Below are 15,342 nucleotides of genomic sequence, written 5' to 3' on the forward strand. Positions count from 1 at the left end.
GACAAGCCCCGTCTTTTGAAACATAGCCTTCTGTTTTGGCTGTGGGTCCCGGTCCGCATGGAACGGCTTCTGGCGGCGCCTCCTACTGGTGGAATCTTGATTCGGGAAAAACCTTTGAGCTCAAGGAAGTAACTTGTCCCACAGAGGGGAAGGGAAAACACTCGTATCTCAAGAATATAGGCTAGTGAAAGATCAAATATGAGCCGTTGCCCCAGATGAAATAACACAAACTGACCAGACATTGTGACATCCGAGTATTAATGTAGCATTAAAAATAAATGGAGGAATGGCTTCTGACCGAGACAAAGAATGAAAAGAGGATATTTTGGGAGGAAGTTTAATGAGCAACATTATAAAACGTAGATCATTGTACAATGGTGTATCTAAAAAAAAAAAAAAAAAAAAGAAACAAAAGAACTGATAGCCGCCATAAAACTAAATCTAAAGTGAAATGTAACGGCACAAATCAACTTTAAAGGTAATTTTATAGTGTGTGTAAATAAAAAGTAACCAAAATATCACTTTACACAATGAATTTTGATCCTGAAAATATCCAGTAAATGACTTCTGAACACATCTAATACTCCTCACCCTCTTCATCCTCTTCAAACGAGTCAATTCCCACCTCTTCATAATCCTTCTCCAGAGCAGCCATATCTTCTCTGGCCTCTGAGAATTCGCCCTCTTCCATGCCCTCCCCAACATACCAGTGGACAAAGGCCCTCTTGGCATACATGAGGTCGAACTTGTGGTCAAGTCGGGCCCAGGCCTCAGCGATGGCTGTGGTGTTGCTCAGCATGCAGACTGCCCTCTGGACCTTGGCCAGGTCTCCACCAGGAACCACTGTAGGGGGCTGGTAGTTGATGCCCACCTTGAAGCCTGTAGGACACCAGTCCACAAACTGGATGGAACGCTTGGTCTTGATGGCTGCGATGGCCACATTGACGTCTTTGGGCACCACATCACCACGGTACAGCAGACAGCAGGCCATGTATTTACCGTGACGAGGGTCACACTTCACCATCTGATTGGCTGGCTCAAAGCAGGCGTTGGTGATCTCAGCCACTGACAGCTGCTCATGGTAGGCTTTCTCAGCAGAGATGACTGGGGCGTAGGTGGCCAGAGGGAAGTGGATACGAGGGTAGGGCACCAAGTTGGTCTGGAACTCTGTCAGGTCCACATTCAGGGCTCCATCAAAGCGGAGTGAAGCTGTGATAGAAGAGACTATCTGGCTGATGAGCCTGTTCAGGTTGGTGTAGGATGGACGTTCAATGTCGAGGTTCCTACGGCAGATGTCGTAGATGGCCTCATTGTCCACCATGAAGGCACAGTCGGAGTGCTCCAGGGTGGTGTGGGTGGTCAGGATGGAGTTGTAGGGCTCCACCACGGCTGTCGACACCTGGGGGGCTGGGTAGATGGCAAACTCAAGCTTGGACTTCTTGCCAAAGTCAACAGAGAGTCTCTCCATTAGCAGTGATGTGAAACCAGAGCCAGTACCACCACCGAATGAATGGAAGACCAGGAAGCCTTGGAGACCAGTGCACTGATCAGCCTAGAGTTTTAGAAAGACAAATTAAAAACATGTGATCGCAGCCAATCATCATGGAGCTTGTTGACAATCACAGATCAAACGTAGTCATTTTATTTCATTGTACTACACAGAGGCCTCACCCTCTTGTTAGATATAATCAAGAATGTTGACATTGTTATATTAAACTTGGACTGGACAGGCGTCCTACACTCAATGGTCAATTCAATTCCTAAACCTTTCCATAACCTCCTGGGCAGGGCTACCTAATCACTGTGTAAACTGTCTTGTCTGATAGAGTCTGTGAGCCAGGATCCAGGATTGGCTGAGCACATGGACTGTATTGATGAAGGTGGGAGGTTACATGTATGCAGCTCTTTGGGAAGGTAAAGCCTTGTGTGAATTCAAACCTAAAGATGATTTCCTCTGTAATGTCTTACCAGTTTACGGATCCTGTCCAGGACAGAGTCGATGATCTCCTTGCCGATGGTGTAGTGTCCACGAGCATAGTTGTTGGCTGCATCTTCCTTTCCTGAGATCAGCTGCTCAGGGTGAAAGAGCTGCCGGTAGGATCCTGTGCGCACCTCATCTGGAAAATTTAAAGAGCAAAGTAAACCATTTATCCAGGGAAGACTTATCTGGTGTGTTAAAACTTGTCAAAATAATTAAAACTGACCAATGACGGTGGGTTCCAGGTCAACGAAGATGGCTCTGGGGACGTACTTCCCAGCCCCAGTATTACTGAAGAAGGTGGTGAAGGAGTCATCGTGGCCTCCGATAGGCTTGTTGCTGGGCATCTGGCCATCTGGCTGGATCCCATGCTCCAGACAGTAGAGCTCCCAGCAGGTATTCCCCATCTGGACTCCAGCCTGACCAACGTGGATGGAGATGCATTCGCGCTAGAAGAGAGGAGAGTAAAGAGGATCATTGAGGTGAGAAGAACAAAAATGAGGAATACAAGTGAAGTGAAATGCTAAAGAATGCTTAAGACAACTGCTCAACAACTTGTATATATTACAGCAACAATGACATTTGAATGATATACAAAAGTGTCACTTAACACATCGGCCACTAGGGGGAAGCAAACCCTTAGACTGGGGGAAAAGTTGAAGGCTCAAAAGTGGCACTAAGGATGACACAGCAAAGACTGAATTGACTGAACTGCAGAGGCATTCAGAGAGCAACCAATCATTACAATTTTAAAAAGGTAAAATGGTTCAAAAGAAGCTTGTATTGTGCCTCATTACAGCAACACCACAATGTCTTTCCTTTCAGTTTTATAAGACGACATTCATTTCAAACAATTATTTTCTCGTGGGAGACAGAGGCAGACATGTTACAGGTTTGCTAAAAGATAAAGTATGGTGGGTAGATTATCATCTTCAGCCTCAGAACAACTGATGACTATGGCTTTGATTACAGCAGACAGGCTCCAATGAGAATATACTGATTCACACAGTTTCGCCACAGAGGCACCTTGCAATAACTCAATTGGATTGGATGCTCGCCAAGACAAAAAGCAAAGTCTCAGGAACGACAAAACAGAGGGCCGAATGCAAGACTGCATATTTCTATAAGACGCAGAGTCATTCAGGGCCTTTGCACAGGATGTAGGACAGATTACGACATTCAGGCCAAACTTGGCACAAGAAGGGCCCTGCATGACTCATTCAGCAACCAGGAAGTCCAAGACAGAACAGCGCAGGACAGCAGTGAAATACAGCTCAGGCTAAGTAAATAAGATTGTGGATGGTAAAGTGTAGTTGTAATGCGTGTGGCCAGTCCAAACATCATAAACACATAATAGCCCTTAAACTGGAACCCTCAAGGAAAGAATGAAAGCAGCTGAACAAGATCCGTGTGGACAGAGTTCACCACACAGTACTAAAGGCCTCAGAGAAGAAGCTTCAGGCTAAGGAAGTAGAATTACTGACCAATGGTATGAAACACATTCTGTCCAATGACGCAAATGCAGATGAGCACAATGACTCTTCCTCGCAATCCATACCGGTCTGGAGTTTGTTATGCTTTACATGAATTGGTGCATTTGCATCAGCCTCTCCCACATGACGGAGAAAGAAATATTTGCCTGAGTGTGACAGACTATCTATACAAAGCAGACAGAGACCAGAGGAAATGGTTGAACAGGTACTACTGTGTGCAACATGACTTATTTTAACTGCACATTCTTAAATACAAAAATTAACGCCTCAACCACTTTATCTGACATGTGGATGGTCATTCACCGCCTGCCTGATGACATACCAACCTTTTTTTTTTTTTTTTTTTTTTTAATCAGGAAAGAGCTCATTCTTATCTCAAGCAGAGAGGGCGTAGCTACTTCATGTCTATGCTACAATTCCTAAATCCTTCCCAACCACAGCCGTTTTATCTTAAAATCAGCGAAAGGTTTCCAACTTTATAGGGGACATTAGTGTCTTTCAAAAGATACATCTTACATACGCCACTGACCGAGCGGTTGATTTTGAAGCAATTACGTCAACATACAAGCCATATTAGCTTTGTTGACCGATTCAAATACTAGGTTAAATGTCCGATTACCTCCTCCTGTTCAACCCTGCACAACACCGACAACCTTTCAGGCCCGTTCCTGCTCAGGCTCATGTCAGGCTATTTTAAACCTTTCCCCTCTACCCGAGTGAGCTCCTGGACCCAGAGTGAGCTCCTGGACCAGGGGAGTGGCTGAGGGATCAATAAGGAGAAGGGAGGTTCAGAGAATTACATCAAATTACTTTTAATTCTACTAAATTTCAAAAAAATCTGTGTTGATCAACACAGATTAAAAGATTGTAGATTATTAGCGTCAGATAGCCTTCCCTTGTTTTTCCATCCACAGCAAACTCTGCCCACTGCGTGCCTAAACTGGACCAGGTTGCCAGGTCAGCAGAGTACTACGCAGCAGCTATTTCGGTACAAGTGCTTCAACCTGACACCTAGCAGTAAACACTGACAGGCCATCTCCACATGTCTTTAGTGGTCGACGGCAGGTTTTCACCTCGTGCTGCTGGTAAATGCAGGGGGAAACCCAGAGACACAGCAGTCTGAATGCAATTTGTTGCTTTTGCTGCACTTCACATCGTCAGGGTGTGTCTACTATGAAGGGGGAAAGGCGTGTTTGAGAGGCCGCCCCATGGGTTTGAGATTATGGTTGAGAGAGTTAGGTGATGAGAGGCCGAGTACCTTCTGTAACATAAATAGGACATAAAGTTCCGTAAACATATATAGACTATCATCTGAATGTAATCAGATTTCTACAGGAAAGGAACTTTGTTATGGATATTTGAAGGTCTTGAAGTGATGAATGATCTGTTTAATGTCCCCAGCACAAAGTTTCCTACCGGCAACTTCCACACATGGTTTCCTTTTGGTCCCCATGAGTCTGGAATCGCTATCTTAGTTCCGGGATTTGATGACAATTTTGTTCATGCGACCCTCTTCATGCTTTTATATGTAAACTTAAATCAAACTCTCTGGTTTGGCAAAGATACACAACAGTTTAGGTACTTCTGAGGCTTCATTCTCCTGTCTGTCATTTTGTATATAGATGGGCGTTTGTGTAATTGTTCCATGATAGACTGACAGGAATCAAGCGTCAGATTTCTTAAGAATACCTCCATTTACTACTGTTCTTTTATGTGCAAAGAGCTCTTGGTAACTGCATGGGACAAAAAAAACATGATTCATTTGGACAGTGATCTGGGTGTGTCAAACCTGCCAAAGTATTGACATTGCTAACAAATTATGTTTATACTACGCAGTGCACACAGTACAGTACAGATGGGTGTGTCTTTACCCAGAAACATTCAACTAAACAAGCAGAAGATAGTTGTAATGCTATAATAGGCACAGACAGAGATCCTTTAGCTATGAAACCAATGTAGGAACCATTGACTCAAAATGCAAATGTTTGGATGAGCTAAAAAGTGCATGCCAGGGCTGAGGAGTTCCTGTTTTCCAGTGTGTTTGTTTTTATGTCAGTGAAACTTGGTAGACAGGTTGGACGTGAAGAAACCAGTCAGTTTTGGTACCGTCAGTCTGATTGGTGGTGCAATAACAGTAACTTTTGAATTGCAAGTCTTTGACCTGGCTCAATCTTCAAAAGAGTGCTGTACCATGAATGAATTAGTCTACTGTATGTTGGTGGAGATGTGCACTCACTACTTATGCCATAAACAAGACAATTAACCTGATGGTTGAGCTAGATCATTAACAGAAACCTTGGACTGACACATGGTGGACTCAAACGTCTGCTGGTTAGCATGGGGGGAGGAGGGGATTATGTTGATTATCTAGTCAATAGCCTGTGAGATGTCATATATGGAGGATGACTCAAACTTGCCCCATGAATATTTTGAAATCCTTCGGTGTTCTTTGCGCCACATGCATGAACATTGCTGCTGAGATTGAAGACGCCCAAACCCAACACAGGATCTGCAAATGAAAATAGCTGTTTGGACCTGAAAGTCTTCATACCTGCTCTTCACAGTAAACACGTCTATTCTTGATCCCTTACTTGTGCTCACAGGCACACCTCACCTATTTTCTAACACACGTAACAGCCTCCATTAGAGAAGAACGTGGAAAAGCACAGGCTATGTGGGACAGTCTACTGGCCTCAACCTAATTAGAAAACATGGGCTATTAATAACTTCTCCAACAGAGACTATGACGCCCGTGTTAAATCTGTTCAAATGCGTATCAGATGACAGTTTTCCTCTCATAATGCGCAAGAACGGTAGGTTAATCTTTAACAGCTGCCGATTCAGGCCTGTAGACAAACGCACATACGCAGCTCTGAGCTAGTCACCGAGTCTGGGCTCCATTACTGCCAGAGGGTCGGCAGCAGCACGTTTACCGCGCATTTTCCACGCACACAAACATGAGGGCGCGCAAAGCTATTCACTTCAACAAAACACTCAAACGAACGCACTTTTCGACAAGTGAAAGACGTAAAATGGATACTTACCATTTTGACTGTCGAGTAGAGGGAGCTTCTTTGAAATATTGGTGAATAAAATAGGAGCTTTTCGAATGTTGAGCTCGACTTTCCCGGCGGAGTCTCACAGCGTCGTTCAATGCGGTACGAGTGAGTCAGTAATCAGGTGGCGCGGATGTGGATCAGCCTATATCCAACTGCAGGCCACGCCCACCCACCCCCTCACAGGAAGCACGCGCGGAAAGCGTGTCACATGCTTTCAGTTGCAATGCAGTGTTAATGCCACTAGGGGACGGTACAAGAGCATTCTGAAGGTGCTGCATGCTTAGAGTGGAAATTAACCTGCGTTTGTTTGCCTTTTGCACTTCAATGGCAACTAAAAAGAAGCTCTGTAAACAAAACTTTGTTTCAGTCACAATGCTTCTGCCGTTTCTGTGTCTAACAAGTTTTTTTACCACCTAACAACTGAGTGAATAATTTTTTATATTTCTTCCAAGATCATCATCTATTTTTAATTAGTTTTAACTTTCTTTATCCAAAAAGAACATTTTCACAATATATGAGGATTTAAAGAAGCCAAATTTCGTCATCCTTGCACATTTTTATTCACAGCTTTTAAGGAGGCAAATAAAAAAAGTTGTTGTTTTTTTATCATTATTATTATTCTTTCTTTTCCAAAGACAATGCCAGTTTTCATTTTTTTCAAAGATTAGCACATGACATACAGTTGGTGCGCAGTCCCACCCAACATCCTGCACGTAAGACCAACCCCTCAAACACCAGTGTTTACTGGAGAAGGAGACCTAACTTCGTTGAACTCTAGAGGTCGTAGTTGCAACACTGCGAGTCACCCAGTGAGTAAAAAGTCTGAGTCATTCTAGTGAGGATGTTGAGTTCACATATAACACTGTAGAGTAGTAGTCTGTTTCAATAAAGTTTGAAATATTGTGCTGCATTTATACCATGACCTCAACATGTTACAAATTATCTCTGTCTCTCTCTCTTTTGTCTCTCTTTATCTCTCTCACTCAGCATTAGCATTGTGGCCACATGTGAGGGGGCTAGCAGTGGGACATAAGCAGCCTATAGCCTCGAACAATAGAATTAGGTCACAAGTTAATGACTGTGAGAAAAAAGCAGATAAGGCAGGAAGTAACACACTTCCTTTCCCTACACACACACACACACACACTTCAGCCAAACACAACTGTGTTAAAATGCATGTTAAGGCTATAACATAAAGATCACAGGCATAGGCAATGCATGCTTATTGATATTACAGTACTATGCTCTATTGTGCCCCTCTACTCTCTTTTGTAATGAAACATATTGTAAACACGTTTAAATGAATTGTAGTCCATTTGAATCCGTGTCAGCCAGGCTGGTTTCCATGTCAGTGAGAAACTCTGGGATAATTTAGAGTAATTGCACTTTCTCTTTGCACAATGTTAGTAATAAAGTTCGAAAATAAATGACGACATAGTATGAGTGAAATTCTGAGTGACAATTCCACAGTTTACTACATGTGTCAAAGTTATTTTCCAATTATTTGCACTGCATGTGGGATCTAACCCAAACTCCCATACTCCCATGCTTTGAACGCCTCATCTGATATTACAATATATGCTGGCCTGAAAAGTAGTTTGACTTGACAGAGCTGAACTCTCTCCATCAGAACCACAATAAACAACTCAGATGACGCACACAATTGCAACCTTTGTTATCATGAATGACCTGTCTTATGAACCTGAAAGGGAGGAACAAGTGTAAGCTGCTATTTTTTTTGCATATAATGGAACCATACTGGTAGGCAAATCATAGTCACTGCTTTCACCATTCAGTCAGCTGATACCTATTGAGGTGATTCACACGTATTCAGTTTCTCCACTGTCCCAGGGGATTAAAAGGCCAACCGGGAAGGAGGAGCAGCTCTCATATATATTGTACAGCTTTCTAAAGACTGATGTTTCATCTCAGTTTAAGAGTGTGGGAAAGAAAATAAGTTAACAATGCATCTCCTGAACTTCCATTATAACACTGTTTATCAGGCTTGAGAACTGTTTTCACCAAACATTCTTCACCAACAATCTACTATTTTTATATTGTTTTTTAGAGGAGGAAATATTATTTATCTCCTGTCAGACTCCATTTAAAAGCTTGTGTTTTTGTAATCTCTACCATGGACATTATGAACTAATTTTTTGGGATTTCCGTAGATATATTAGTCAATTCTGATGAAAACTGGTGGAATGACCCAGCAAAACACAAAATATATGTTTTGAGCAGGGGGCATACGTATATAGGTCTCACTGTGGGTTCTGAGTGTAACTTCTCTGAACTATAAGGTTTACATGCACACTCAGAAAATATGCAGGCACAGGCACACACAATGAACAGGGTGGTGACCTCCTTTTGCATTGTGTTCACGCTTGTGGAGCAGATTATGTTATCAAGGTGTCATCAGTTCTCTGATTACAACTCAGATCAAATCGCTGTTCACCTTAGCTATATAAAAGCAGAAGAGTACGAGTGTCTCCAGCACTACGTTTTCATCCCGATACCTGGACATCGGAAAAGAACGCAAAACAATGGTAAGATATGTTTACCTCGTGTCAGACTCGTGTTTTCCTTCGACTTTAGAAATGCAAGGCATGCAGTATTTCAGCAAATAAAACTACTTCAAAAGGTATACATGAGTCGTCATAACTTAGCTTACTTCACTGTTACAGCGTGAATGTATCTCTATTCATGTGGGCCAAGCTGGGGCTCAGATTGGCAATGCATGCTGGGAGCTATACTGTCTGGAGCATGGGATTCAGCCAGATGGACATATGCCCTCTGACAAGACTACTGGAGGAGGAGATGACTCCTTCAACACCTTCTTTAGTGAGACAGGAGCAGGAAAGCACGTTCCAAGAGCCATCTTTGTGGACCTGGAGCCAACAGTCATTGGTCAGTGTCAAGATCAAATAAATTATTCATTCTGAAAGTATATACTAACCTTTAGACTCATCAATGATTCATCTTTGGGAACTCTTCTTCTGTAAATCTGTTTTGTTCTCCAGATGAGGTGCGTACAGGAACTTACCGCCAACTGTTCCACCCTGAGCAGCTGATTACAGGAAAGGAAGATGCTGCCAACAACTACGCTCGTGGACACTACACTATTGGCAAGGAGGTTATTGACATCGTGCTGGATAGAACTCGGAAGCTGGTGAGATTGATTCCTAAGTCCATGTTTGTATAATGATAAACATGATCAAAGATAGAATAAATAGATTTTTACAATTTAATAATGTTTCACTTTCAGGCTGATCAATGCACGGGGCTTCAGGGATTCCTCATCTTCCACAGCTTTGGTGGTGGTACTGGCTCAGGTTTCACTTCACTGCTTATGGAGAGACTCTCTGTTGATTATGGCAAGAAGTCCAAGCTTGAGTTTGCAATCTACCCAGCCCCCCAGGTTTCCACTGCAGTGGTGGAGCCCTACAACTCCATCCTGACCACCCACACCACCCTGGAGCACTCCGACTGTGCCTTCATGGTGGACAATGAGGCCATCTACGACATCTGCCGTAGGAACCTCGACATTGAAAGGCCATCTTACACCAACCTGAACAGGCTGATTGGTCAGATTGTGTCTTCGATCACAGCTTCACTCCGCTTTGACGGAGCCCTGAATGTGGACCTGACAGAGTTCCAGACCAACTTGGTGCCCTACCCTCGTATCCACTTCCCTCTGGCCACCTACGCCCCAGTCATCTCTGCTGAGAAAGCCTACCATGAGCAGCTGTCAGTGGCTGACATCACAAACACCTGTTTTGAGCCAGCCAATCAGATGGTGAAGTGTGACCCTCGTCACGGTAAATACATGGCCTGCTGTCTGCTGTACCGTGGTGATGTGGTGCCCAAAGACGTCAATTCTGCTATCGCCGCCATCAAGACCAAACGTTCCATCCAGTTTGTGGACTGGTGTCCTACAGGCTTCAAGGTGGGCATCAACTACCAGCCCCCTACAGTGGTTCCTGGTGGAGACCTGGCCAAGGTCCAGAGGGCAGTCTGCATGCTGAGCAACACCACAGCCATCGCTGAGGCCTGGGCCCGACTTGACCACAAGTTCGACCTCATGTACGCCAAGAGGGCCTTTGTCCACTGGTATGTTGGGGAGGGCATGGAAGAGGGCGAATTCTCAGAGGCCAGAGAAGATATGGCTGCTCTGGAGAAGGATTATGAAGAGGTGGGCACTGACAGCTTGGGAGAAGATGATGAAGGAGAGGAATACTGACCACACTGTGCTCTTTGCCATACAAAGTTATTAATTTTGATTCATAGTTGACAAATGTGGCACAAATATAGATTTATGTAGTGGACAGAAATGTGACAAATACAATACATGAAAAACTGAGCCTGTAAAGCAGATGATGACATTATAATAATCCATATGATCATAATAAACAGATGAATAAATAGAATAAATAAACAATATATAAAACGTACTATATGTACTATTGCTCTAATTTCTTACAACAACGTTTATGTGGATACAATCTGAAAACTTTAAGCAACACTGACCTAGTAAACCTTGTGTCTGGTTTTAGGCGTCTTACTATAATGCCACTCTTTGGACTGAGCTCTGTCTGTTCCGCCCCTCCCCCCATTAGCCTGTTGCACTGGTATGTAAGTTATGAAAGAGCTCCTATGTCAGATTCTGTATGCCATTGAGCTGTGCGTTTGTGAGAGCGCGAGAGAGAGAAAGAAAATATGTAACCCACTGACTGCTGTGCATGAATCTCCTCAGTGTCAAACAATAGGATCTTTGTAATGTATGGTTCTATGATCCCAAGGGGCTGATTAAATGTTACACAGAAAACTGACCAAGACATTTCTGAACGTGTTTACCATTTCAGTGCATTCCCATGACTCACACATTTTACAATCACGAATAAAGAACCTTGACTTGTCTCTGTCGGCTTTCTTCTTTCAGATCTACCGTTCATTTCACGGACGTGGTGGCGGACAGTGTGTGTGTGTTTGATGGGTGTGGGTGTGTATGCATAAACTAAACATTCTATCCTCGCACACAGGCCCTGGAAGAGTGAGAAGGGTAATGTTTGCCTGTCTACCGAGGGGCGTAGATACTGCTGGTGAATCCCCCTCCTCAATGACTCAGGGGCTTCAGCTTTGAATGTATAATTAAACTAATCTAAGGGTGAGAGAGAGACAAAGAAAGAGGGAGCGATAGAGACAAAGAGAGAGAGAGACAGCGACTAAGACAGCAAAGTCAGACGATAGGGCGGAAGGCCAGGGGAAGAGAGAGAAGAGCCTCCAGAGTCCACAGACAGAGACAAAGCAAGAGCGCATAGGGAGGTATCACGTGACTGCCTCGAATAGGGAACCGCCCCTTTTTTTCAAACCGATGCTCCCTCCCGTCAATGAGCTATGCAGCTGTTGGGTGTTGGCTCCTCCCCCCCACCCGCGCGTGCACATCCCTCCTTATAAATTCACCGGCTCGCCGTCCATACTGCACACATTTCGCTTCGGGTCTGAAATCTTCGACATCGGCTGAAGAACAAGCAGACACAATGGTAAGTAACGGCTTCGGTCGATGACGTAGTCTCATAAATCCCGGTCTCCTCTCCATCCATCCATTTCATTTCGCCTTTAGCTCTGTTTCTTAAACGTTTGACGCAATACAGACATCAGGCTGAACACCATGTCAGCGGTGGTGTTTAGTGTAACTCACCTGGAATCTAAAAAATCTTCTGAGTCTTTTAGGTCATCTTCATGATTATGTCAAGGAGTGGAGGTTCATATAACGAAAAAAATGTTATTTTTCACGTCTTTTGTGTGCTTACTGCGTGAAATGGGTCATATGAGAGGAACTTGGCGCGTGTGAGTGCTTTGTCATCGTCACACACTTGTATGACAAACTAGAGCCAGAGGCGAAAAGCGGAAATGTAACGGGGGGAGGTTTGGCGCTAGAATAATTGGTGTCTTTAAATATGTATTTGTTGTAATTTACAGAAATATGTACTGAACCGGGCCCATTATGCGTAATCGTGGCAGTCCGGGCGGTGAGAGAGAGAGAGGGGGGGGGGTGTGATAGGAAAAGCAGCATAAAGAGGAGTGGTCGGTATTAGCGAGTATGAGTTAGCTGGCAGCCATTTTGCAGCTGTTAGCGTTTTTTGGTATAAGCCACGGGGGGGGGGGGGGGGGGGAGACAGAAGGGGAGGGAGGGAGGGGGACTGCCCTGACTGTTACACAGCACTATGCGGCTGGCCAGGATGGCGTGAGGACAGAGGGAATGAAGGGGAGGAGCTGAGGACAGGGTGGGGACACAGGATGGAAAAGCATGCAGGACTTCTCCAGTTACTGCATTTTATGTCACTAAATAACAACCAAACGTCCCTTAACGTTTACAGAAGAGTTTCAAAAGTGTTGTTCCTGTTTCTGATCCCCCTTCATGGCCACACTGTGTTCTGCTGTGTCACCGCACTGCACTGCACAGCCTCAGCCAGTTATCGTCAGCATGCTCTTGGGAGCCACAGGAAGAAGAGACAGACAGACAGACAGCCACTGACTCAGACTTTGCATGTGTCTCTTGGCCAGCTGTCATGAGCTGAGCTGTTTCCATAATTGGACATTAACAGACACTCCAAGAGGAACACACACTGGCCTCCATGACAATTCATGTACAAGACAGTAATTTTTGAATGAGTAGCATAGGTTCCATGTAACAATACCACTGCCATGTAAGATTTGCTTTAATCTTAATACATGCCAAATTAAAAGACTCTTTCTGCAAAGTAACTGCCATCTTCCTCTGACCTTACTAACCTACTGCTATTTGTTTTTGTTTTTCAGCGTGAATGTATTTCTATGCACGTCGGCCAAGCCGGAGTCCAGATGGGCAACGCCTGTTGGGAGCTGTACTGTCTGGAGCACGGGATCCAGCCAGATGGACAGATGCCCTCAGACAAGACTCGTGGAGGAGGAGATGACTCCTTCAACACCTTCTTCAGTGAGACAGGAGCAGGAAAGCACGTCCCAAGAGCCATCTTTGTGGATCTGGAGCCCACTGTGATCGGTCAGTAGTCACATCCAATTATGATGCTTTTAAGATGACAGTCTGGATCTTGTCTAATGACGCCCTTTTTATGTCACTTTTGCAGATGAGGTGCGCACAGGAACCTACCGTCAGCTGTTCCACCCAGAGCAGCTGATCACAGGAAAGGAGGATGCTGCCAACAACTATGCTCGTGGACACTACACCATCGGCAAGGAGATCATTGATCTGGTCCTTGACAGGACACGCAAGCTGGTAAGAGCTGGTCAGGTTGAGCATTTGCAGATTCTGTGATCACAAAGAAGAGTTAAGTAAACACTGAAATAGTTTGGTGCACCACTACTGCTTTCCGACTGATTTATGTGAAAATGTAGTTGCATAAAATTCACAGATGGTTCTAGCTGCAGTTGGGCTTTACCAGAGAAATAATGTAATTTTTCCTTTTCAGGCTGATCAATGCACAGGGCTACAAGGATTCCTCATCTTTCACAGCTTTGGTGGTGGCACCGGCTCGGGTTTCACTTCACTGCTAATGGAGAGACTCTCTGTTGATTATGGCAAGAAATCAAAACTTGAATTTGCCGTCTACCCAGCCCCCCAGGTTTCCACTGCAGTGGTGGAGCCCTACAACTCCATCCTGACCACCCACACCACCCTGGAGCACTCCGACTGTGCCTTCATGGTGGACAATGAGGCCATCTACGACATCTGCCGTAGGAACCTCGACATTGAACGTCCATCCTACACCAACCTGAACAGGCTGATTGGTCAGATAGTCTCTTCTATCACAGCTTCACTCCGCTTTGATGGAGCCCTGAATGTGGACCTGACAGAGTTCCAGACCAACTTGGTGCCCTACCCTCGTATCCACTTCCCTCTGGCCACCTACGCCCCAGTCATCTCTGCTGAGAAAGCCTACCATGAGCAGCTGTCAGTGGCTGACATCACCAACGCCTGCTTTGAGCCAGCCAATCAGATGGTGAAGTGTGACCCTCGTCACGGTAAATACATGGCCTGCTGTCTGCTGTACCGTGGTGATGTGGTGCCCAAAGACGTCAATTCTGCTATCGCCGCCATCAAGACCAAACGTTCCATCCAGTTTGTGGACTGGTGTCCTACAGGCTTCAAGGTGGGCATCAACTACCAGCCCCCTACAGTGGTTCCTGGTGGAGACCTGGCCAAGGTCCAGAGGGCAGTCTGCATGCTGAGCAACACCACAGCCATTGCTGAGGCCTGGGCCCGACTTGACCACAAGTTCGACCTCATGTACGCCAAGAGGGCCTTTGTCCACTGGTATGTTGGGGAGGGCATGGAAGAGGGCGAATTCTCAGAGGCCAGAGAAGATATGGCTGCTCTGGAGAAGGATTATGAAGAGGTGGGCACTGACAGCGTTGGAGATGAAGATGAAGAGGGAGAGGAGTATTAAAAGGCTCATCGGCACCCCGGCTGTACCATCACATTCCAAAAGTTAATGTTTAATGTATCATGATTCCTGCAAAATTCTGAAAACGTGGTGGTGATATGACAGTTGTCATTAAATGGTTACAATGAACCTTCCTCTTGACTGTTTGATCATTCTTGTACTCTTATCCACATGGAATCCATGAATGAAAAAAATCTCATTGAACAAAGATACATTTTTAAACTGAGTCGACTAACATTGCTCTGCCACAAAATCAGACTTACTATTCCATTTTGGTCTTTGACTAGAAATTATAATTGTGACATTTGTATAACATTTCTGGAGTAACAGGAGATTTAAAGTTCCTTGGTGTTCTTCATAACAGCGAG

General features: G+C 44.7%; 3 protein-coding genes across 3 annotated transcripts; 2 read left to right on the forward strand and 1 right to left on the reverse strand.

Moving 5' to 3' along the window:
• Positions 1-321: 321 nt before the first annotated feature.
• Positions 322-6,661, reverse strand: LOC143015768 (tubulin alpha chain). Its single transcript, XM_076169828.1, has 4 exons — positions 6,516-6,661; positions 2,205-2,427; positions 1,969-2,117; positions 322-1,552 (listed from the first exon to the last, which is right to left on the reverse strand). The coding sequence occupies exons 1-4, from the start codon at positions 6,516-6,518 to the stop codon at positions 578-580; spliced, it is 1,350 nt and encodes a 449-aa protein (XP_076025943.1). The 5' UTR covers positions 6,519-6,661; the 3' UTR covers positions 322-577.
• Positions 6,662-9,044: 2,383 nt separating this feature from the next.
• LOC143015769 (tubulin alpha chain-like) lies at positions 9,045-11,236 on the forward strand. Its single transcript, XM_076169830.1, has 4 exons — positions 9,045-9,076; positions 9,215-9,437; positions 9,551-9,699; positions 9,796-11,236. The coding sequence occupies exons 1-4, from the start codon at positions 9,074-9,076 to the stop codon at positions 10,768-10,770; spliced, it is 1,350 nt and encodes a 449-aa protein (XP_076025945.1). The 5' UTR covers positions 9,045-9,073; the 3' UTR covers positions 10,771-11,236.
• Positions 11,237-11,965: 729 nt separating this feature from the next.
• On the forward strand, positions 11,966-15,103 carry LOC143015817 (tubulin alpha chain). The gene is made up of 4 exons (XM_076169919.1): positions 11,966-12,070; positions 13,350-13,572; positions 13,658-13,806; positions 14,000-15,103. The coding sequence occupies exons 1-4, from the start codon at positions 12,068-12,070 to the stop codon at positions 14,975-14,977; spliced, it is 1,353 nt and encodes a 450-aa protein (XP_076026034.1). The 5' UTR covers positions 11,966-12,067; the 3' UTR covers positions 14,978-15,103.
• Positions 15,104-15,342: the final 239 nt, after the last annotated feature.

This window comes from Genypterus blacodes, unplaced genomic scaffold (genome assembly GCF_046128005.1).
Source record: "Genypterus blacodes isolate CSIRO-AG114 ecotype Tasmania unplaced genomic scaffold, CSIRO-AGI_Gbla_v1 ptg000214l_1, whole genome shotgun sequence".
Lineage (NCBI taxonomy): Eukaryota > Metazoa > Chordata > Actinopteri > Ophidiiformes > Ophidiidae > Genypterus > Genypterus blacodes.

Bases quoted from the DNA above. Each gene is read 5' to 3' on its own strand.
- LOC143015769 (XM_076169830.1), top strand. The intron at 9,438-9,550 runs GTCAGTGTCAAG...TTTGTTCTCCAG, and splicing joins CCTGGAGCCAACAGTCATTG to ATGAGGTGCGTACAGGAACT. The intron at 9,700-9,795 runs GTGAGATTGATT...TTTCACTTTCAG, and splicing joins TGGATAGAACTCGGAAGCTG to GCTGATCAATGCACGGGGCT.
- LOC143015768 (XM_076169828.1), bottom strand. The intron at 2,118-2,204 runs GTCAGTTTTAAT...TAAATTTTCCAG, and splicing joins CCTGGAACCCACCGTCATTG to ATGAGGTGCGCACAGGATCC. The intron at 1,553-1,968 runs GTAAGACATTAC...CTAAAACTCTAG, and splicing joins TGGACAGGATCCGTAAACTG to GCTGATCAGTGCACTGGTCT.
- LOC143015817 (XM_076169919.1), top strand. The intron at 13,573-13,657 runs GTCAGTAGTCAC...TCACTTTTGCAG, and splicing joins TCTGGAGCCCACTGTGATCG to ATGAGGTGCGCACAGGAACC. The intron at 13,807-13,999 runs GTAAGAGCTGGT...TTTCCTTTTCAG, and splicing joins TTGACAGGACACGCAAGCTG to GCTGATCAATGCACAGGGCT.